Below are 24191 nucleotides of genomic sequence, written 5' to 3'. Positions count from 1 at the left end.
TAAGTTGACCGGCAGGTCACGGGGAGTTTGGGGTAAAGCGTGGGTGCTCCCACAGCTTCCAGCGGGACTGGCGTGCGGTCCTGGCCAGTTCATTCGGTAGTCGCACCGCGGTGGCGAGATGTTACTTCTCTCGCCTGGTATGCAGGAGGTCGTCGATTCGATCCCGACCCTGATGCCTGTATCATGGAGTTTGCATGTTCTCCCCGTGGTCGCATGGATTTTTCTCCGGGTTCCCCGGTTTTTTCCCCTCCACGTTTAAAATCAACGTGCATTTAGAGCATTTGGCTGCTATAAATGTGCACGTGATAGGCCGCTTCGTTGAGCTATCATTTGTGGCTAGGTCGCTTCTGAAAAAAAATCTTCTTTCTAGCTCAGTGGGCCTTAACTGGTGAAATAAAAAAAAATAGTTTTCTTGGAGCCCTATAGCATGAGGCTATCACGATGCGCTGAATGAACGTCAGAATCCCTTGAGCTGCCTCTTAAGCCGTGTCCCACGGCTGGGCGATCAGCTGTGAAACTCAAATCGCTCCTGGCAAAAATCGCGATGTGTCCATCTCCCCGCAACCTCCGTGTCCACATCCGAGCGAGTGCCAAGGAAATTGAACGCCGCGTGCGTCCGGGATCGCACCGTCCCGACCGGAGTTTGCGACTAGAAGCGCGCCAACACGATGGAAAGCGTCGCTACAAAATCGCCGTGCAGATCACCACTCGCACGTAAAGCCTGTAACTCTGCCGTGAGTGGCAACCGGTTGCAGAGACACCCGCACGCGAGCGATGCAGTTGCGTGCAACCGAATTGCGTGTGACCGGTCGCTTACGTTTGGACCTGGCTATATTGACAACAACTAAAGTCAAGTAACTTTATCGTAATCGAGGCTCCCACAAGGCCATGCGGGAGGGCGCGTGGCACATTTTTTGGCGCCAGCTGTCATAGAGTGCGGTCGTGTCGCTACAGTTCTCTGCGGTGAGTAACAATGTATTTAAAAACAATGACGCTACGGCCTCTCTAAATAAAATTAACGCTAACCACTTGCGCCTTCCGAAATTCACCGGTGAACGGGACCCACCCTGCAAGAACACGAAAGAGTTAGGAGCCACAAGTGACACTCCATCTATTTCTCACTGCTACGGACTCGTGACGAAACGTTTAACGTGTTAGTCGTTTGTTCAGTGCACTTGCAATGGATTGCCATGTCGCCGTTGTTATTTATTGCTCAAAAAAGAGCTATATCGCCCAGTGGGCCTTGTGTGGTGAAAGAAAAATAGTTTGAAAAATGGGTGCTGCGGTGGCGAGACGTTATCTACCCCACCTGGTATGTAGGAGGTCGTCGGTTCGATCCCGACCCTGATGCCTGCTGTATATTTGTAGTCTTGCATGTGTTTCCCTGTGGTCGTGCGGATTTTTTTTCCGGGCCCTCCTGTTTTCCGTCCACATTTAGAGACATTGGCTGCTCTCAATGTCCACGTCATGATAAGCCACTTCGTTGATCTATCATTTGTGTCCAGGTCGTTTCTGAAAAAAGAGCTATACAGCTCAGTGGGCCTTACCTGGTTAAAACAAAACAATTTTAAATAGTTTAAAATAGCAGTTTTATTCACACCACCGCCGCCACCGCCACGTTTGTGGGACACCGACGAACCACGTTGAACTGATCCGGCATCGCCCTCTACGAACATCCCCCACACCTCTCCTCCTCCTGCGACCGCACGGTCGTGCTGTGGGTTGCAGAGAGCCTGGCCCGGTGTCCCGGCAGCCACGAGAGCCTGCGCTCGCGAGCGCCCATGATCACGCCCGAGCTGGAGAGCGGCACGCGGCTCTGGCACCTGGTGAAGACTCACGACCACCCCGACCAGAAGGAGGGCGAGCGTGGCAACAAGATGGTGTCTGAGATCTACCTCACCCGCCTGCTCACCACCAAGGTGGCCCGCCTGCTCGCCACTCGGCTCACCCTGCTTGCTCACTACCCCCGCTCACCTGTCCGCTCACCACCCCACTCACCTGTCCGCTCACCACCCCACTCACCCGCCTACTCACTGCCCCACTCACCTGCCCACTCACCACCCCACTCACCTGTCCGCTCACCACCCCACTCACCAGCCTGCTCACCACCCCACTCACCCGCCTACTCACTGCCCCACTCACCTGCCCACTCACCACCCCACTCACCTGTCCGCTCACCACCCCCACTCATCTGTCTGCTCACCACCCCACTCACCCGCCTACTCACTGCCCCACTCACCCGCCCACTCACCACCCCACTCACCACCCCCGCTCACCACCCCACTCACCCACCTACTCACCACCCCACTCACCCACCTACTCACCACCCCACTCACCCGCCTGCTCACCACCCCACTCATCTGTCTGCTCACCACCCCAATTATCTATCCACTCGCCACCCATCCATCATCATTGCCCATTCACTGAGTGAATGGGTGAATGGATGGATGGGTGGCTGGGTGAGTAAATTAATGACTAGATGGGGAATGGATGAATGGATGGATGAATGGTAAAAATGTGTGAATTCGGAAATGGTTGAATTCATAATTACATATCTTCCTTTTAACAATGAGCACACGCACAGAGCACTCACGTACAAATGTGTGTGTGGTATGTGCATGTGGTCAATTGTATGTAGGCATGTGCGTGTCTGCGCGTATGTAGTATGTGTATACATATGAGAGGTGTGTGTACGTGTAGTGGGGAGCGGTAGTGTAGCGGTTATCGCACTGCGCTACAAACCCAGCAACACTAGTTCGATTCCCACTAACGGCAACCAGCACCAGTGACGATTATCTGAACCGGTCCTGGGCCTTCCCTAGGTCGACTCAGCCTCAAATGAGTACCTGGTGCGGTGTGTAAACATTGCGAAGAGGAAAACAAAGGCGGCCGGGCTTGTGCCGTGCCAGCCTTCATTGGTGCTCGCTAACAGCACTTGCCACAACAGTCTGTTAAGGCTACAAAGGGGATCTTTGTCTTTGTGTTTTGTATGTGTTTGAACAAGGCGGTGTGTGCATATGCATGAGTACACACCTACTCTATTATTCCTTGTATGTGCATACGTACGTATGTGTGTTTGCACATGCTCAAGAGCCATATATATTTATGATGTGTATATATGTAAGTATGCATCCACGTGTGTGTAGTGGTAAGCTTCGTGCGCTAAAAACTCGGCAACCAGATTTTGAGTCCCGCTCACGACCAGTCATCAGTGGCAAATAACTGAACTGGTCCGGTACCTCCCCTAGGTCGACTCAGCCTTAAAATTAATACCTGGTGTGCTGCGTAAACATCTTAAGAGACAAAGGCGGTCGGGCGTGGTGTTGGCCACCCACCCCATAGTGCCACTACCGGCCTTTCATCGGTGGGCGCGCTAACCACACTTGCCCGTACGGTGCGTTCAGGCTTCACGGAGGGATCTTTGTCTTGGGCGTGTATCTGCTGGGCGGGTGTCTGTGCATGTGCCTAACATGCACAACGCCGGTTGCTAATCGAACACAGCAAGCCTATCCCGACCCCGATCTGGGGACAATCTGTCCAAGGCTACGCAGGGGACACCTTTTTAAATCCTTTATATTAAGTTCGCATGCTTGCTTGCTTGCGTGCTTGTGTGCTTGCTTGCTTGCTTAGGACCGTGCAAATCTTTCGCTCGTTTTTTAACCCACTTCCCGTGATCCAATCGAGCTGACATTTTCCACACAGACTCGTTGTGCGAGACAATTAATGTTCGTGAACATTTTTTTTCCAAAATTTTACACTGTTTAGGGAAAACAAATTAATTAAATATGTAATTACCAATTGCTTAATACTGGCAGACAATCGTCTGACCCATAGGTGGCAGCCATCTCAAGCCAGAGGACGAGAGGATTCTAGCCGCCACGCATATAAAGGATTTAGAGTGAAAAACTTTGTTTTTACGGGTTTACTTGTTAAATCCTTTATATTAAGTTCGCTTGCTTGCGTGTTTGCTTGCTTGCTTGCGTGCTTGCTTGCTTTGCTTACGACCGTGCAAATCTTTCGCTCGTTTTTTAACCCACTTCCCGTGATCCAATCGAGCTGACATTTTCCACACAGACTCGTTGTGCGTGACAATTAATGTTCGTGAAAAAAAATTCCAAAATTTTACACTGTTTAGGGAAAACAAATTAAATATTTAATTACCAATTGCTTAATGCTGGCAGACAATCATCTGACCCATAGGTGGCAGCCATCTCAAGCCAGAGGACGATAGGACTCTAGCCGCCACGCATATAAAGGATTTAGAGTGAAAAACTTTGTTTTTACGGGTTAACTTTTTTCCTCCGTACAACTCCCAAGACCGAAGGCGCGAGCGTTGCGATTCGACGTGTAGGAGCGGGGCTACGGCGTGCCTGTCCCTCAGCTGAATCCGCACGCCTGCGATGGAGTGAGGAGATGCGTTCGTGCGCAGCTAATGCCGACAAATCGCCTGGGGTCCCTGCGGCCAGATAAGCATCGCGTTGATGCTCATCTCCGTGTCGCAGTCCGCGCACTCCCCCCCACCACCACCACCACCACTACCGCCTAACCCCCCGCTGCCCCCACCTCCCCCTCACACACCAAGTAATTACAATTCCACATTCCTATGGCAGGGATGTGGCTGCACGTGGCTAGAGCTCTGCCAGGGCGGATACATTCCAACTGAATTCAACCCATGTTTTGTGTGTGTGTATGTGTTGTGTGTGTATGTTTTGTGTGTGTTGTGTGCATGTTTTGTGTGTGTATGTTTTGTGTGTGTATGTTGTGTGTGTATCTTTTGTGTGTGTTGTGTGTGTGTTGTGTGTATGTTGTGTGTATGTTGTATGTTGTGTGTGTGTGTATGTTGTGTGTGTGTGTATGTGTGGGGAATGGTAGTGCACTTAGCGCACTGTACCACGGACCCAGCAACACGAGTCCGATTCCTGCTCAAGATCATCGTCAGCGATGAATATGAGAACCGGTGCTGGGCCTTCCCTAGGTCGACTCAGCCTTAAATGACACCTCATGCAGCATGTATTAAACACCAGAAATAGGAGACAAAGGCGTGTGCCGTGGTGGCCTTCATAGGTGCTCGCTCACAGCATGTACCCCAACAGTCCGTTGAAGGTTATACGGGGAACCTTTGCCTTTTGTGTGTGGTTGTGCACGTGCCTTGAGATGTCCTGCATGGGAGGCAATGATGATTACGATGACGATTGTGATGGTGACGATGATGACGACGACGATGATGGCAATGATGATTACGATGACGATTGTGATGGTGTGGATGATGACGACGACGATGATGGCAATGATGCTAATCGTGATCGTGATTACAATGATGACGGTGTTGATGACGATGATGTTGGTGACGACGATGATCACGATGCGGCGGCGACGACGACGACGACGATGATGATGCTAATCGTGACGGTGACAATAACGACGACGTTGGCGACGATGCCAACGGTGACGACGATCGCCGCGCGCAGGTGACGCTGCAGAAGTTCGTGGACGACCTCTTCGTCACGGTGTTCGGCATCTCGCACGGCGGCTCGACGCTGCCCCTCGCCATCAAGTACATGTTCGACTTCCTGGACGAGGAGGCCGACCGCCACCAGATCCACGACGCCGACGTGCGCCACACGTGGAAGAGCAACTGGTGCGGAGCCGGGGTGGCGGCGAGTGCGGTGGTGGCGGCAGGTGGTCGTGGCGGTGGTGGGGGCGATGAAAGTGGTGGTGGCGGTGGCGGTGGCAGAGGGGTGGTGGTGGTGATGCGGTGAAGGTGATCGTGGGAGCGGTAATGGTGGTGATGAAGGTGGTGGTGTTAACGGAGGTGGTGGTGGTGGTGAATGGGGTGGCGGTGATTGGGGTGATGAAGGTGGTGATGGGGTGAAGGTGGTGGTGTTTATGGAGATGAACGTGGTGGTCATGACGTTGAATGTGCTGGTGGTGGTGTTGATAGAATTGATGAAGGTGGTGGTGGTGGTGATGGAGTGGAAGGTGGTGGTCTTGATGGGGATGAAGGTGGTGGTGATGGGTGTAAAGGTGGTTGTGGTGATGAGGTGAAGGTGGTGGCTATGATAGTGGTGTCAATGTTAGTTGCAATCATAATGATCTTAGTCATAGTATCAGCGGTGGTCATGATGATGATAATAACGGCGATCAGCAACGCGAATGGCACCGGTGGTGACATTAACACAATCCAGTGGCCACTGCTGAAATTCACCGCAAAACTAAAACTTTCTATTTTGGCAAGTAAGGTCCACTGAGCTATATATCTCAGTGGGCCTTACCTGGCCAAAAAAGATAGCTTCATGAATTGGCTAATTGCGTGGAAATTTATAGCAGCCAAATACTCTAAACGCATGACGTTGATTCTAAATGTGGAGGGGAAAACCGGAGGACCCGGCGAAAAATCCACGTGACCATGGGGAAAACGCGCAAACTCTAGATATACAGCAGCAGGCGAGGTATTTAACGTCTCGCTATTTCATGAAGCTATCTTTTTTGTTAGCTATATAGCTCAGTGGGCCTTTCCTGCCAAAATAAAAAGTTTTAGTTTTGCGTTGAATTTCAGCCGTGGCCACTGGATTGTGTTAATGTCACCGTCGGTGCCATTGGCGTTGCTGATAGCCATCATCATCATGACCACCGCTGATGATCTACTAAGATCATCATCATTGCAACTAACATTGACACTACTATCATAACCACCACCTTCACCTCATCACGAGCAAATCGTCGCCGCCGCTGCGCGCCGTTCCCTTCGCGTGCATCTCATCAGAATGTCTTATTATCTATCCTGGAGAAACCCGATAAGCCATAAAGCTCTTTTTCACACACGTCCAGTGACGACGACAACGATGACGATGTCCTGTTCCCTCCCCGCGCCCGCTCGCTCCGCCGCAGCCTGCCGCTGCGCTTCTGGGTGAACGTGATCAAGAACCCGCAGTTCGTGTTCGACATCTACAAGAGCAGCATCACGGACGCGTGCCTCTCCGTCGTGGCGCAGACCTTCATGGACTCGTGCTCCACCTCGGAGCACCGGCTCGGCAAGGACTCGCCCTCCAACAAGCTCCTCTACGCCAAGGACATCCCCAGCTACAAGCACTGGGTGGAGAGGTGAGCCCGAGGGTGACGTGGACGCGGAGAGGGGTCGAGGGGGGGGGGTGAGCAGAGGGGAGGGGGGGGCGTCAGAGAAATGAGTGGGGCGTGCGAGCGTCATGGCGAGTCGTGTAACGGGCATCGCGACGGCTCGTTTCTGGAAATGCCGAGGCCCCATTGGCCACGGTCTGCAAACGGGCATGATGATGATGATGACGATCGTGGTGAAAGTGCCGATGGCACCGCCGATCGTTGACGACAACGAGGTTTGAGTGAAGTGGATGCATCTGTCAGCGTTTCTGACAATGAAACACATTTTCCATCTCCCACGGACGACCCCCCCCCCCTCCCCCACTACGGTGGCTGAACACTCACGAAACCTCTCCCCCTACTCGCGGGCAATTAGAAAGCACGCGGACAAAGACTCGCGTGCACACGTCTGTGCGTGCGTGCGTGTGCTTGTGCTCAAGTGCTGCTGTCTGGCAGAGGACAACGAATTTATATTATCATCGTTATTTTATTATTATAATTCTTTTTTCTGCTCGAAGTATGAAAATGCGGCTACGAGAGAAGTGTTTTGAGAAGCGCCCCGAACGGCCTCGATCAAGCGCCGACGCCCACTGCCCTTGCCGCTTGTCCTTGTTGGCGCGCAGAGCCACCGCCGTCGCAGCGCCGCCAGATGATCAATGGGCACGGCAAACACGCGGCTCGTGCTGCCGTGGTTTTTAGTTTTGTGTTCTGTTTGCGGCCTCGTGGGAGCGCATAAAACATTCCGGTTGAGAATAAAAATCGATTCGAATAGAGTTTTAATAAAAACATCTCCCACCCCACCACCACCCCCACCACCACCCCCCCTTACCTCCGCCGATCGCTCACAAGGACGATCGACGCAAAATGGAACGAAATGGCGAAACGTTCCTCGCGACGCTCTTTCCCAAACTTGTATTAACCTCTCAAAAAATATCCGTTCGCCTTTCTTACCCCACTTGAATCCCCCCGCCCCCCCACCTCCCTTGATCGCAGCCGCTGCCGTGAGACGGACGGACAGACTACGTTTGTTTAGCAGCGACCAAAGAGATTCGGTGACGGGAAGGTTGAAGCGAATTTAACGGGAACCAGGGCAAACAACCGAGCCGCGTGTCTTTTTTTTATTTTATTTTAACAGTCGGACCGCACAGAATGAGAACGTTTAGAAGCACTGCCGCATTACGGCTGTCGCGGTCGCGTTAACATACGTCTCTCCCCCGGTCGCGCCGCGCTTTGCCGTGCCTACGTCCGGCGTTTCGTTCCCGCGCCGCCGCCACCGGCACAGCCGGCGGCGACCGAACCGAAGCTTGTGAAGCGGGTGGCGAGGGCGGAACGTCGAGAGACGGCGAGGGCGGAACGTCGAGAGACGCCGCGTTCGCCGAGCAGCAGGGCCGCGGTGCAGCCCGACAAACCGCATCGGGAGAAGTTTGGGGATCGACTTTCGATGGGGAGACAGACGCGCGCACGTTGCTGCCGGTAGGCGCCGCCGGCACGGTTAATTGGGCAAATTTATTTTGTTTCCGCTTGTTTGAGTAACGACGCGAAGCGGCGCTCGCTCGCCGAGGAGATTTTTCCCCGAAAGGGCACCGTCGCCCGTCGCGCTCCGAAGCTTCGGCGATCGCGCGCCACGCTGGCTGCGCGTGCTTCCTCCACCCCGCGAGTTCTTTTTTTCTTTTTCGGGGGGGTTGTGGGACGAGTTTTTTTTTTTGGGGGGGGTGTGTGGGGTCTGTGGATTCCGCTAGCTCCGAGCGATGCTCACGCGCGCGTGCGCATCTGAATAGGTGAGCGGACACGGCCGCCCGTCTCTGTAAAGGTCTACGGGGCGCGCGCTCGCCATCGCTCACGTGCGTGCGCTTGCACTGGGCGCGTGTGCGTCTGCGCGTTGTGCGGAGCGGTGGGACGGCGGTTAGCGCTGCGCCCCGTGACGACCCCGGCGACCCCGGGAGTTCCAATCCTGCTCGCGACCGATAGCGGTGCCGAATATTTGAACCGCTCCTGGGCCTCCGCTAGGTCGACTCAGCCTTAAATAGGTGCTTGGTGCAATGGCGGTGTGTCAGCGATCAGCACCGGGGGAGACGGCCAGGCGTGGTGTTATCCGCCGACCCCCTCGTGGGCCGGGTCGCCCTTTATAGGATCTCGCTTCCCAGCACTTGCCCCCAATAAACTGAACAGGCTATGAGGGGCTTCTTTGTCTTTGTGTATCGAGACTGTTGGCACCCCACCACCGAGGCAGAATCAGCTGCAGCTGAAGAGCGGTGGCGCTACAAACCCGGCCACCTGCGTTTGGTTCCCGGTCACGGCCAACATCGGTGGCGATCACCTCACGCAGTCCTGGGCATCAGCACTGGGGAGACAAAGGTGGCCGGGCGCGGTGTTGACCACACCACCCGCTTGAGCGCCGTGCCGGCCTGAACAGGTGCTCGCTAACAGCACTCGCCCCACAGCAGTGTGCTACAGACTATGGACAGCACCGGGAGGAGGGGTGCCCATACTTTACCCCACCGCGTGACCCCGGGTGAGAACACGTAACCCCCAAATACACACAGCAGGCGCCAGGGTCGGGATCGAACCCACGACCTCTCCTTGCATACCAGCCGAGGCGGTCAGCATCTCGCGTCCCTCCCTCTCGCCCGCCTGCAGGTACTACGCCGACGTGGCCAAGATGCCCGCGATCAGCGACCAGGACATGAACGCCTACCTGGCCGAGCAGTCGCACCTCCACGCATCCGAGTTCGACACGCCGAGCGCCCTCAACGAGATCTACGCCTACGTCAAGAAATACCACGCCGAGGTGAGTCGCCCCGCGCCGCGCCTCTCGCCCACCGCTTGCTGGATGGAGGCCTCGTCCGCGGTGGGGGGGAGGGGTGGAGCGGTGGTGTGGGGGGGAGGGCGATGTTGTAATCATGTGTATAATCCGGATCGAGTAAATGTGCAGGTAATTATTTTAAATTTGGATATTTTTTGGTCCACACCAGATATATGTCTTGATTTGAAGCTTTCGTGACTGCAGGAATCCATACTCTTTGGTTCTTTCGGTAAAGTCACGTAGGTAGAAAAAAAATATCACGACGTTTCGATCGCAACGCAGGCGATCGTCATCAAGTGGGACAACCACAGCAGTGTTTTCTCGCTGTGGTTGTCCCACCTGATGACGGTCGCTTGTGCTGCGATCGAAACGTCGTGATCTATTATTTTTCCACTTCCGTCACTTTACCGAAAGAACCAAAGAGCACCAGATATATATTTTGTTATTCATCTGTTTAGCTCTGGGAGGAAACAGGAAAAGCCATAGGGAAACCCGTGCAGGCAGAGTCGGCAGGTGGGGGTTGTGGGAGGGGTACAAAAGATTAACACCGACACAGGAAGGCACCACATGGGCTGGAATCGAACCTGGGGCCCTTCTCGCTGTGAGGCCCAAGTGCCTTGACGACAGCAGAAGTTAGACATTCGAGGTCAGCCGAGGCTTCGATCGTCGGGCGCCGAGACATTTGTTTCTGACGTTGATTCCACCACTCATGTTGAGGACTCGGTTTGGGCCACACACGAACTGTGTCATCTCGTCAAGCAGACTCTGTTCAACCACCACCACCACCACACCGCAGTTCACAACAGACTCACTCACTCAGCCACTTACTTACTCACCCGCCCACCAACCCACTCACTCATCCGCCCACCCATCCACCCACTCACTTACCCACTCACTCACTGAGCCACTCTCCGAGACTGACTGTTTTGTCTAATCCATATTGTGTTCACGACCCACACTGCAGGTTGCAACAATACACTCACCCACCCACTCACTCACCCCACCCACTCACTCTATCACTCTGTTTCATCTAATCCACAACACTTTGGTTAACCACCAGCCTGCGGGTCCCGACACTTCCCTTTCTGCTTCAATTCCCCTGCCCATCATCAGCCCCAAGCTCTTACAGCAATAACCTCGCTCAATCCCAGGACCGTGTTGCATTCATTACCGATTACAATCTCGTTTTTGGCTGCGGGCCGCTTCACGTTTTGGGCCTTCGTGCCTTCGCTCTGCAATTGTGTAAAAAAAAAAACATGATAATAACACGTAAAAATAAAGCCCAAGAGGGATTCACGTTTGTCAGACTACCGGCCACAGTTGCACGTGACGGCAGTGGGATTGTCATCTCGGCCACAGCCCCTTCCAGCGATTTGTCAACATCGCCGCGACTCGCAGAAGCCGTCATCGCATTGCGGCGTCATCCCGTGACGCGTTGCATTCGCCCTTACACCGAGGGCAACAGCACAGTAAGCACGTATAACATGATGGCCCGCAGCTATTCTAATATGCGGTTGTGCAAGGGTTTCCACCCCAATCTCTGACGAATGTGAATGGATCTGCAATCTGGCGATGGCAAATTGTAGGAAAAAAATGCATATTGCGTATTATTACCAAGGTCATGTCCCCATTCAGTAACCTTTATCACACTGACATATGTTACAGAATTATTAAAAGCCTCCTTATTTATATATTTATAAAAAAATCCATCCCACTTAAGCATTACTGTCGGTGCGTTCAATACCCGACTAGAGGGCTTCTTGACCAATCATCCCTCCAGAGTCACTGCGTTGAGTCCAGGCTGTAGTTCTCTTGCGGGCGCTTGCGGACAGCCTGGTCCCTGTCATAGAAAGGTGGACATCTTCAACGCCGAGTTTAATCTACACGGTGCCGCTAAACACCGCCGTCATCACCACCCTCCGCCACCAAAAGCGTCCATGCAAAATGCGGCAATAAATAAAATCCCACCGTAATAAAAATTTGCATTAATTGCAAAATCATTTCACGTGCACACTGCGGTGCTTTTCATCATTCTCGTCATCAGCGGTGTCAAACTATCCCCTTGCATGCGCCGCTCTTAATTGCACCTCGCACACTGCGTCCCATCTCCAGATTGCGTCGGCAGACGGGAGTTGTTATATTCGCAGGCTCAGCGCAAAGGTTCGGCGTTTGCCAAACGGTTTCTGCTGAATTTTGCCCCGTCTTGCCAGAGCAGTGTTCCCTGGGTAAGAAATCTTCTCGCGCAAAGTCCCAGAGACGCAGTTTTTTTTAATTTTTACGACCGATGGCTCCAGGCCCCAAAAATGCTGAAAAAAAATCTAAACGACCGGCAACAAACAGCACAATTAAGCTTGAGATAGACGAGAGTTGACACGTCACTAGAATTGAGCGAGGTTATTATCATCATTATTATTCTCGCCCACAGGCCAATTAAACCACCCAGTGCTCACGGCCTGCCCAAGCCCACTTAACGTTTCCTAACAGATGTCTTCAAAAGCGCGTTGCGTATAGATGCAACGTCGCACGCATTGTTATCATCGTCGTTGGCCGTGACGACCACTTGACGTTTGACGGACGTCGCAGACGACGAGCGTCGTCATTTCTCACTGCCGCCTCCGCCGCTGTTCAATTCACAGATCCTCGGCGCGCTGGAGCGAGACGACCAAGCGAGGAGGCAGCGTCTGGCCCAGAAGCTGCGGCAAGTCATCGTCTGCATGAGCTGGGAAGGCTGACGGCGGCGGCGAAGCCATGACGGGGTCACAGCGACGGCGGTCGTGGTGGTGGTTGTTGTTGCGGTGGTCGCGGCGGTTGGTGGACACGGTGGCGGGGAGATAATTAGGTCGCCACCATCCTCCCCGCACCTCCTCATCGTCTCCTCCTCTGGCAATCTAACAGACTCGGTCACCGGGGCACGCCGCCGATGCTCGGACGAGCGTCGCGACGTCGCCCGAGGAACTTTTGAAACCTAACTCGGGCGGAATTATTTTTTTATTTATGATCGTCAACATTAACTTTTTTGTTTTTGTTTCAACAAAAAGCAACGACTTGACCGCCATCGCCGAGTCGACGTCGTTGAGTCAGCGTTGAGTCGTCGTTGAGTCGTCGTTGAGTCGGCGCGACGCCACAAACACAAACGAATCTTCCCGGGATGTTTGGCAACAAAATAGAAACTTCCCCAGTGGGCTGCTGTCAAGAATCAGTCGTACCTCTGGCCCGGCCCACGACCCCGGAAAAAGTTCAAGCTGCGGATTAGACATCGCGCTCGCAGCTCGCAACCGGAAGCTGAAGAACACACACGCACGCCCCCCCCCGATCCCCCGCCTCTCCCCCGCCGCCACACTCCCTGTCAGTTTTCCCGCGATACTTGGGACAAGAACGGAAACGCAAAAATATATAATTGATCAAACGAGCGTGTTTGTTTTTGTTCATCGAGACAGGCAGCTTCCATGAATGTTATTTTAGAGCGTGTGCAATTTTATTTTGGGGATCGTGCGCTTTACACTGAATGCTGTGTTCAAAATTCGTGGAATTTTTTTTCTTTCGTTCCGTTTGTACCCGTTTGTTCATGAATGCGAGCATGTCAAGAATGATGGAATTCCTCCACTTTGCCTGATCTGGCTGCCTGATCGCCTGGTCGCTTGGCTGGTTGGGGCACCAAAAACTCCACGGTCAGCTGTTTCAATGTTTGGTGTCAACCTGGCACGTGACAAGCTTGCCTCTCCAAGAACCGCCTTCCTCTCCGATCCACACAATCCACACGGTCAACGCGAGACCTTCGCGCTTCCCCATCAGCCGATAGAGTTTCCAAATCGTCCACGTTCTTAAAAGGACATCTCCGATATTCGATAGTTTCTGATTCCATGTCTCCGGCCGAATGTTGAGAGTAAAAAAAAGATTTTGTCATTTTTTTTGCGGGGCATAGGCGGTTGCGAGAAGCATTGTCCATACTGGGTGAGGGTTTGTCTGCTCAGGCAGACGCTAACCAGTGAAGCTGGACACATTTGGTTGGATCCAAAGCCCCGTCGGCTCATGGATTGAAACAATAGTTTATTTCTAGCCGTACACAGCAGGACGATGGGCCGATTATTTAATCATTTTACGCATCACCTGTGGGTACTCTACGGTGGCATGTCAATGGGTTTCGTAGAGGGAGACTGGCTCGCAGTGTTTTTACGAGCGAAGAAAAAAACTCCCAGTGCCCGCACCGATGTTTGCCACCTGCCGGGAATCCAACTTGGATCCGGGGGTCCCTGGCGCAGTCCACTGACCGCTGCACCACCGCTCCACCTGAAACTGTTATAAGACAGCATTAATGGACGCAAGTGGTCATCATTATTACCAATTAAATATTTATACTCTAACAATTAATCGGTGGCTACGCAGTGTTAAGACTGCCCTCTCTGTCTCATCTGAAGAAGGGGCCCTTGCCCGGGGCACTCGACCTACCGCCGCACAGCACTAACCGGATCAGTGCTGACGCGTTCCTAAAATCGGTGTTGCTTGTTACGGGCCGGCGGTCCTCGCCCCGATGCAGCGTCGCTTCGCAAACCCGAGGGCGATGCTTCCCTCCGCCACCGCGCTCCATCAAGAGGCCACGATCCCGTTGAGGGTCGCACAACCAACCGGGACACATCATGGGCAGAGGAGGAAGACGAGAGGGGTGGGGGGGAAAGGTGTTATTTTCCTAAACCAGGACAGGTGGCAAACCCTTCGTTGTGATCGTTACCAAGTGGCCGTTAGAAACAGGATCTCGACAGGTCCAGTGACAATGATCGGTAGTGTCCGGGCTATCGTGGGGCTGAGGGTGGGGGGGGGGGTGCGGAAGGGAAGGGGGGATTGGGGACTGCCACACGTTCAACTCGTTTTGTGAGCCGGTGGCCTGAACGATAATAGTGGGGCCACTACTTCAGCTCTTCCGAACTGGTGGTTTAGACAAGGCTGAGAGCATTGCACGTGCCACATGGTGGTCGCGTTGAGATGTGTGCGAGGCACGATGGGAGCCGTGCCTTCCCGACGTTTGCGAGCCTCACACCTGCGTGCGTCATCCATTCTGTTTTATCGGCTGTGGTGGTGGCGTAGATTTCCATGTTTTATCTAATCAGAGATTGGCTTCAGGTGGTTCTGTGTTTTAGTTGAGTTTTTTCTTTTTTTTATTATTTTGTTCAAGAGGGCAGGATTGCAGCACCACACCAAAGTCTGCGGGTGGCACGGGTCACGTGTGCTGATTCCAGGTTACAGGTTGCCCTCGCTTTACGCGGCAGAAGCAGCAGTAGATGCGTTCCAAAAAGATGGCGCGCAAAGCGAAAACCGCACGATGAGACAGATGCCTGCCGAGTAGCATGCACAGTACACACACAGTACACACACAGTACACACACACAGAGTACACACACACAGTACACACACACAGTGCACACAGTACACACACAGTACACACACACAGTACACACACAGAACCCACACACACAGTACACACACAGTACACACACACAGAGTACACACACACAGTACACACACAGTACACACACAGTACACACAATACACACACACAGTACACACACAATACACACACATTACACACACAATATATACACACACAGTACCCACACACAGTACACACACAGTACACACACAGTGCACACACACACAGTACACACACACACAGTACACACACAGACACAGTACACACACACACAATACACACACACACAGTACACACACACACAGTACACACACAATACACACACAGTACACACACACAATACACACACAGACATACAATACACACACAGTACACACACACAGTACGCATAGTACACGTGCAATGTTGTCCCACTTTCGACCGCATCGCCACCGCATCTGCACTAATTCAAAACCGCACACATTGCGAATTTTGGGTAAAAATAGTTTCGCTCGAAATTGCACAAACCGAACCCCTGCGCAGAGCGATGGAAACCTCTATTCATTGTCGCTTGTATATATATATAATTATTTTGTGTTGTCCAGGGCCCAGAGACAATTTTACGGAATGGAGCGTTCTCCCAAATCGGAGGTCGCGTGGCCTCCGACGCCCACAACGGGGACACGAGAGAGAGGTTCACTAAATGAACGAGATCTGCTCGGAGCGAGCCGTGGTCGGTTTCATAAAACACCTCCTTCCGCGATGTTTCCCACCGAAAAGTTCGCGAACGGAGTTATGCGTGTTAACGAAGCAGGAATATGTTTTCCACTTGAGGAATTTTATACGCCACTGCCCGGTAAACGCCCCAACGTCGTTTGGGCCAACGTTGGGGGCGAACGTTGGGCGAACGTTGGCCCCGAAACCGTTGGGGGGGGGGGGGCGTCGTTGTGCCAGAGGTTGAAACCCGATCATTGGTTCGAACGTTGGCGTATTTGCTGGGTAGCGGCAGCAGAGGGTGTTTGGGGATTCCAGGAGGTGTGCACGGGACAAAGATGAGGTGTCAATCAGCGGTCGCGCGTGCGCGTGATGGTTCGTCTTCTTCTTCTGCTTCCTTATTTCCTCGCCACGACGAGCGGTTATTAGCGAGCGGGGGGGTGGGGAGGGACAGGCGCTTATTTTGAGCCGTGATGAGAAGTGGAGCGCGTTTGCTGGGTGAAAGCAGGCTTTAACCACGCGCGCGCAGACTCGCGCACACAAAGAGGACCTCCCCCCACCGCCGGCCTCCCACGCCTTCCCCAAAAACTACCGTTGTGACGGCACAGTCCAACGTCGCGTATCCGACTCGCAGGGGACTGAGGCAGAGGCCGATTTGCGAAACGTCGATGGACAACGCCAGTGGGCGTGGGGCGGTTAACTTGGTGAGCGTGGATTTGTGACGGTCGGATACGTGGCGATGCGCTGGTCTATGCTATGGTGAGCAAGTGCCGTTAGCGAGCACCCATTTGGGCTTTCGAGGTCGTGCGGGCAGATCCACGTTTTCGCGAGGCTGCCTTTGTCTCCCCAGTGCTAACGTTTTACACATCGCGTTAGCTACGAGTTTAAGGCTGCGTCGACCTAGGGGAAGCCCAGTAAAGGTTCAAGATATCACTCATCACTGATGTTAGCCACGGCCAGACATCGAACCCAGGTGGCCGGGTTTACAGTGCTGTGCGAAAACCATCACGCTATTGGGGCAAGTGCTGTTAGCGAACACCCAAGAGGACCGGCACGGCACACGAGGGAGTGGTTTGCCAGCACCGCGCTCGGCCGCCTTTGTCTCCCCAGTGGCGATGTTTATACATCGCACACAGGTAACTCATTTATAGCCGAGTCGACCTAGGGGGGGCCCAGGACGGGTTCAGAAAATCCTCGCTGACGTTGGCCTTGAGCGGGAAACCGAACTCGGGGTGGGGGGCGGGTTTCTTTCCGGGTTTGTTGCGAGTGCAGCAGCGGCTGAACACCGTGCCACCGCTCCCACTCACACGCGCTCCCACTCACACGCGCGTACACAAACACACGCGCGTACACAAACACGCGCACGCACGCGCGCGCGCAGAGGGCGCGGCGCGTTCGTTAATTTGAGCAGGTTCCGCGCATTGCGTCGGCTTGTTTCTGCGTTAATTCTACACGCGCAGATAAATCGCAGAAACCCATTAGGCTTTCCACTACGCCCATTACGGCAAGCTCCCGGTAATTGCCGCTCAGCCTCATTAGGGTCTTCTCCCCACCGCGCTGGAGGCGTGGATTACGGTTTCAGAGGCGCGCCGAAGTAGTGTCTTATTTCCGAGCGCATCTGTGCAAGTGGTAGAACATTTTTTTTACAGACACATTTATATATTTTTTATTATTATTTTGTCCTCTTTGTTGTTGGAGTCACCGTTTTATTTTGTCAACGGAGCTCATTTCAACGAGACGTCTCTGTCTGTGCTGAGACGCAAGTCACTTCGCCCGAGCCTGCAAACTCAAATTTTTAACCCGTCCGCGCCACTAGAGTACAAGCTATACGCCTATTCACAATAATATAACATTTTTTCTCGGTATTATTGGCCACATTACTCTGTGGTGGTGATGATGTTGTTGCTGCTGCGTTGGCAGCGGTGCACAAGCACAAGTAATAATAATAATAAATCAACACACAAAAGTCTATATTAGGTGATGTTTTGGACAAAGGCCATTTTTCAAAGACCATACAGAGGCCACTTATTATCTCTACCGCTCTGGACTCTCTCTCTTGGGTGCTCTAAAGAAGAGGCCACACGCAGTGGTATTGACGAATGTGTAACGTTTTTATTTATTTATTTTACCGCCGCACCAGCTATTAATTTCAGTCTGAGTCGACCTCGGGGCAGGCCCATGGTCCGGTTCATGTTGGCCGTGAGCAGCAAATCTAACTCGGGGGGGGGGGGGGGGGTGAATGGTGCGTCACCAGATCCATAGCGTAGTGCAGCGCTAACCACTGCGCCACCGCTCCCCAGAAAGTACACACACACAAAACAGACGAGGTTGTCATTTAAATATACAGCTTTTCCGCCTATATTTCTGTAATCGTACGAGGAATTATGAAATTAGCGTCACGAGGACTTCGATGGACACGGCGCACTCAAACAATTCTCGGTGCCGGTGTTGCGGATTGTTGCGTTGGCATCGCCTGTGGCTGACGGCAGCGGCTAGGTCCAGCAACCTGTGATGGGGTCCGAGGGGAAGTGTGGTTTAAATCGCAAGTGGGTAAACTTGTTACAACAAAATATACATAAAATAACTGGGCGGTCAAATCGTTTTCACCGAATGTGAACAAGTGAAGGCGTGTCGCACAGACTTCCCGTTAAAAAAAAAAAAAACAGCGTTATCGGCTCGTTTAAGGTTGTTTGCCCGTACTTCACCGCGTGGGTCAGTGCGGGTTTGCGAACGCGTGGAGAGTTTTTATTTTTGCATCTGGGAGCATCAGAGTGGGGCACTTCCCCGCAATGTAGTCGCCGCCGCCGCCGCAGATTTTTGTCCACGGTGGTGGTCACCCACCCAAGCCACGGTTCAGGCTCCAAAATCCGCGTAGTCTTCCAAGACGCCGCATTCCTGGGTGATTCGGTCATCGTCAACGGACGCTTACGTCACGCTAAAATCTTGATTTACTTTTGCACAAACTCCACAACAATGAGTAATTAACCAATCGATGGTTAACCTACGTGTGGTCGGAATGTGGACTATTCACTGCTGGCACAGGGACCCCACCAGCTCCCCTATGGACACGAGCACTTCCCCCACTCACGTGTGAGCATCGGGGGTAGGTGGACGCGGGGGTGATATGTCGGCTGTATTTTTCAGAATCGATTCATGCGGAAACAAAACGCTCGGGTTCCTTTCGTTTTACCATCGCGTGCTTGGGTTTAATTACGAGTGTCCGATCCTCGTGTGTATGCGTGCGCATGATGAATTGTAGTATTATTCTTTCAACGTGACCCACCCGCCCGTCCTGCCAGCCAGAAAAACTTTGTTTTTATTTTTTACGGTATGATTATGCTTGTTTTATTAAGGAAAACCTCACTGAGTCTCACGACTCATTTTCAGGAGTGCCCTGCCAGGCTTTCACGGTAGGGGTGGGCGATGATTGCCACGTGTAATCCCAATTGAGTGACTCGCGGTGTCATTTCACCAATTTGGCAAGTTTGGACCACGACGCACAGTGGGCGCTGCTCTTCCGAACGACGTCACGGGATCAATTTGCTGGGAGCCTGCCCATTAAGGCGAGCCTCCCAGTAATTGCTACTCAGCCTCATTAGGTACCTTCCCAGCCGCGCTGGAGGCGTGGATCACAGGGCGAAGTCTCGGCGCGGTCGTTGCGTATCCCCTGGGCACGTCGTTTGTGAACGTGAAGCGGGCGGCGCGACGCATCGCCAACACGCGCGCCGCCGGAGTCATCGTGGGCGTACGGCGGGTTCCAAACCCACGGACCAATGCAGCAAGCGGCGATGCGTCGGTGAATTAATCCATCGGTTTGAAATCCGATCTTTCGTCCACGACGCGCAGCATAGTAATAACAGGAGTCCGATAATAACAATTATTTAAAAAATAAATTCAGCGCCTATAATCGAAATATCACAAAGCGCTGTCTGCGTGCAAATGTCAACGATCTATACCAAACAAGATGAAGTAAAACTTTTATACAAGACACGGGAATTATGGTGAACAGATCGCATCAACGCAATGGTCTAGTGCTCCAAGAGCAACGCTATAGAAGTGATTTGCTATTGCAGGTACATGGCGTAGCCACGAGCCCAGTAAACGTGCCAGCCTTGGCCCAACGTTGGCATGTGGCTGGAACCGTTGGGCGAACGTTGGGCCAACGTCCCACGTTTCCTGATAGAATTCTAATGTTTGGTTTGAGTGTCGAACACATCGAGGTCACCTTCAACAGTCTTGACAAAATACCGAACATACAAAATAGTGGCACGAGTAAGTGGCCCTTCGTGAACCCGCGCCTGCAGTCCGGTGACTTGGGAGGCATGGCTGGTTGATCGTGTGTACATCCGATCACCCATCATATTAGCGAGACACCCACCTTTGGGGTAGCGAGGTTGTGTCTGCGGTAGGCAGCGCAGCAAGTAGGTTAACGACACGCGAAGTCGTGGACTCGTTTGGGTCCCCCCCTCCGGGGCCATCTGCTCGATGCGCACATGCGACAATTACTTGAGGGGGAGAAGAAATGAACCGGCTACAACATCCCAGTGGTCGCAGGACCCTCCTAAACTTGAGTCCCTGAGACTCGGAGAGGCTTTCCTGGGCTAACAAAGGCATTTGCTTCGTAAAAACGAGTAGCGATGGAAAAGTTCATGCCCTGGCGTCGAAAGCAACGAGTGAATCTCATGAAAGCTGGGCTACGTCTGGACATCGTTCTCTTGAGGTGCAGTGCACTTGGTCCAGGGTCGTCATCAATATCGTCAGCGACGTGCCGAGGATATTAAACCTCGCAAGAACGATTTGCCTCGCTCCTCAAACCATGCCGAACTCACAGCTCTCACGCCGCTTCATTTGTCACGAGAAAACCACTCGCGTTGCCCACGAGTGACTCTTTAACTGACAACATATGGAAGGCACTGGGAGCCAGGTTTGGTGATTGTGAGTTTTCTGCGGATTTCTCTGGATATTCTCTATTTTTCTCTCGGTGCTTCAGATTTCTCCAATGTTTTTTTTTATTCAGTGAACACTTTATGAGTTGCAATTCAAATTTTTTTTCTTCTCAAAACTAGAGCGATAATATATCGCCGTGCAACATGTTAACCCTTCAAGTAGCGTACCTTTAACTGAACATTTCACCCTTTGCTTTAATCCGAAGTCTCGCCACGAACTTTCACACCATCGCTTACGCTTACGAGATAAGTCGCTCTCTTTACCGGGGTGTCCGTCACACCGGAATTCCATCCGAGTGGTGGACGTCTCGTCGAGTGTGCAGACGGTGCAACTGCATTGGTGAACCACGCCGACCAGTAGGGCCCCAAGGCATCGGGCTACAAACAGTGGCGTGGGGTGGAAATTGAACCGGGGGCCCCAATTGACATATCTTGTCCCCAGGGCCCATGCCAACCGCGCCACGACGTTACGCCATGGGTGGGGGGGGGGGACTGCGTTTCGTCGTCGCGGAAAGAGGGTGCGGACGCAGCCGCTCACGGGTGAAGATCGACGCGGGGATGAGAGAGAAAAGAGGAAGAGCCGAGACGGCGCCGTGGCAAAAAGTGGCTCCCGCTCGATCTGGCCAAAACATCAAACAAACAAAAACAATCCCGGGACAAGACCCGCGTGCGATTCCGTGGCGTCCGCGTCGGGACACCCCCCACCCCCCCCGCCCTGGGCGATCGGTCGCACGCAACTCGGTTCCGTGCGACTGAATCCCACGCACGCGCGTTGGCGTTGACGCGCGTGCGTGCGGCGATCAAGCCGGGCAACTGGCTGCACCTGGCGGGGCGACGTGGAGTTTGCTTCGGAGCGGACACACCGAGTTGCGGAGGTTTTAGTCGCCGCTCCGTCGTGGCTGGTGGCTTTTTCGTTTTTCGCGACCTTGTCCGTCGGGCTACTTGGCCACTCTCGGCGGGAACGTCGTTGTCGGCGGAACCGCTGGGGGAGGGGAGGGGAGGGGCGGGGCGGGGTGATCGACCAACTGATCGATGGATCGATCAGTTGGTCGATCGATCGCCGGTGCGGAAATGTTACGAGAACGTTGCAGATCGTTTTTTTTTTTTCGGCGCGCGAGACAAAACAAAAACGGCCTTAAGTTGCAATTTTTTCTACCAAATATGTGTTTCTCGGAACAGGAGTTGTCTGTGTTAGTCTTAGTGCACTGACACGCTGTCGCAGACTTCCATGGCTATACTTTGGTATCGCGTTTACGTGTAGTAGAGAGCAGTTTGTGTTGCGAGTCAGTTCCGACAAACTGATGCGTTCAGATGTCACCTGTTGTTTTAGCGGCGTCGATATGATTTCACGATAGCGATTAGAACTTTCGACCTGGACGGTGAATTTAATGAACAGCACAGCGGTTTAGTAATACGTTGGAAAAAAATAAAAAAAATATTAGTTAGTATCATTAATGGTGATTATGAAAATCGAGGCACTTCTTAAAAGAGGGTTACGTTGGTTATCGGTCAGCACACTGGACCTGGCAATCCATAGGTCGCCTGGATTGATTCCATTTCCCGGCACGGCAGTCGAAACAACGGTGCGAGGTTTTTTCTTAAATCTCCACTCCCCCACCCGCCTCCTGCCCCCCACCCGCCCCCGCCTCTGTCCACCCATCAGTGTAAATGGGTAGCGCTTAGTCGATAGGGGCAGGTTGCTTCTGGCGGGGGGGATAGTGTGGGTATGTCCCCGCCTCGATCAAGACGTACCTGCCCGCGTGGAGGAGTAGGGCCACAGTCAGTGAGTGGCCCTCTGGGGGACAATTCGCTGGCAGTAGCGCGAGTTAGGACACTGAGGTGGGGGGGAAGGGATGATCTTGCACCTTTCTATTTATACTGTAGAGCGGATTAAATTTTTAATTGGTTTATTGCGACGAAATTATTCGATCGAGATGAATATCATTTAGTGCACTATTTGCCATATTTTTTACCAAGGTCTTACCAGGGTGTTTGTGTCGGGGTTTTTTGTTTGGTGGGGGAAGGGGGAGGAAAATGAGAATAAATAATTCAGCGGTATGGCATCGGAGGACATGCGAGGTCAACAGAGGTCAACTCGTCATGCCTCGTAGCGTAAGCGTTTTTTGAACGCCATTAACGTAAACGCGCGCCTAAACAAAATCGACAAAATATATAAACTAATTTGTAAAGAAAGCCGATAAAAGCGTGCAAAAAAGTTCCACGCTAGGAGAGATTAAAAAAAAATTGTAAAAAAAAAAATTCGAATAAAAAATAATAATACAAATTTAACTTGCAACAGAAAACTTCGCCGAGCCAGATGGACGCAGGGGCCAGGAGAAAAGAAGAAGATGGCAACAACAAAGTGTCTCAGCTGTGGCTGTAGAAGCGTCGTGAAGAGTGGAGGCCGTCGTAGACGGCGATAGGGAAACATTTCACGACGATGCGGGTGTGGGTGGGTGGGTGTGGGTGGGGGGATGGGGTAAAATAAAAACCGAAAGATTCTACATTTTCTAGGGAGTCCCGTTGTAAACTACTCTGGCTGTATTTTGTATGTAATTTTCTAGCACATCTGACGCGTCATTTCGTGTAGGCCAACGTGTGGCTCCCCTCCACCGCGTGCATCCCTTACCCCCCCCTTTACCCCCCCCCCCCCCGTACTCCCCTCCATGCCGTGCTTGAGATATCAGGCTTTCGGAATGAGCCACGTGCGTGGTGTTTGTGACCCAGCCCTGCATCCCCTCCCCGCCGTCTCCCTCGACTTCCAAGTCCGATTGTAATGTGACGTCGTCTCGGCAAGAGGCATTTGTGTCAAATTAAATCTCCTCTCAAAACGTGAAAAAAACGGGCCGTTTCTCTTCTCCTTTGTCCCGGCGACCGCGTTGTTTTGTACTCGTCACGGCCGTTCGCTTGCCTCCTTCCGCGCCACTCCACTTGCTCTGCCGTACATACTCCCCCCCCCCCCCCCGGGCGGATGGGTTTGCTCGCAGAGGGGGGGGGGGACAGGAGATGAGAGACGCTGAGCCGACAAGAGCCGGTGCGTGGTGATTCCGGCTTCGGGAATGGAGCTCTCGACCATCGAGTGATTTAACCGCGAGTCGGTTGAGATTCGGGATTCGTAAAGCTGGGAGCCCCGTGGAATTATTGGCCGCTCGGTTCGGCTCATTAGAGCGGTGTTCTTCACTAATGTTCACATGGGATGGGATGGGGACGGGTG

The 24191-nt window shown here is 52.9% G+C and overlaps 1 protein-coding gene across 3 annotated transcripts in view; it reads left to right on the top strand.

Moving 5' to 3' along the window:
* LOC133351691 (plexin-A2-like) overlaps positions 1–23807 on the top strand; it is a 310302-nt gene extending 286495 nt beyond the window's left edge. For all 3 annotated transcript variants that reach the window (XM_061567099.1, XM_061567100.1, XM_061567101.1), the window contains exons 30-34: positions 1729–1919; positions 5469–5638; positions 6889–7101; positions 9751–9901; positions 12553–23807. In XM_061567099.1, the coding sequence (XP_061423083.1) occupies positions 1729–1919; positions 5469–5638; positions 6889–7101; positions 9751–9901; positions 12553–12648 (821 nt within the window). In that variant the 3' untranslated portion in view covers positions 12649–23807. The remainder of the gene's footprint in view (positions 1–1728; positions 1920–5468; positions 5639–6888; positions 7102–9750; positions 9902–12552) is intronic.
* Positions 23808–24191: the final 384 nt, after the last annotated feature.

Source organism: Lethenteron reissneri, chromosome 38, assembly GCF_015708825.2.
Source record: "Lethenteron reissneri isolate LAM-NWPU_2019-01 chromosome 38, ASM1570882v1, whole genome shotgun sequence".
Classification (NCBI taxonomy): Eukaryota; Metazoa; Chordata; class Hyperoartia; order Petromyzontiformes; family Petromyzontidae; genus Lethenteron; species Lethenteron reissneri.
Note: the sequence above shows the minus strand (reverse complement) of the source record. Positions and strands in the feature narration are given on the sequence as shown.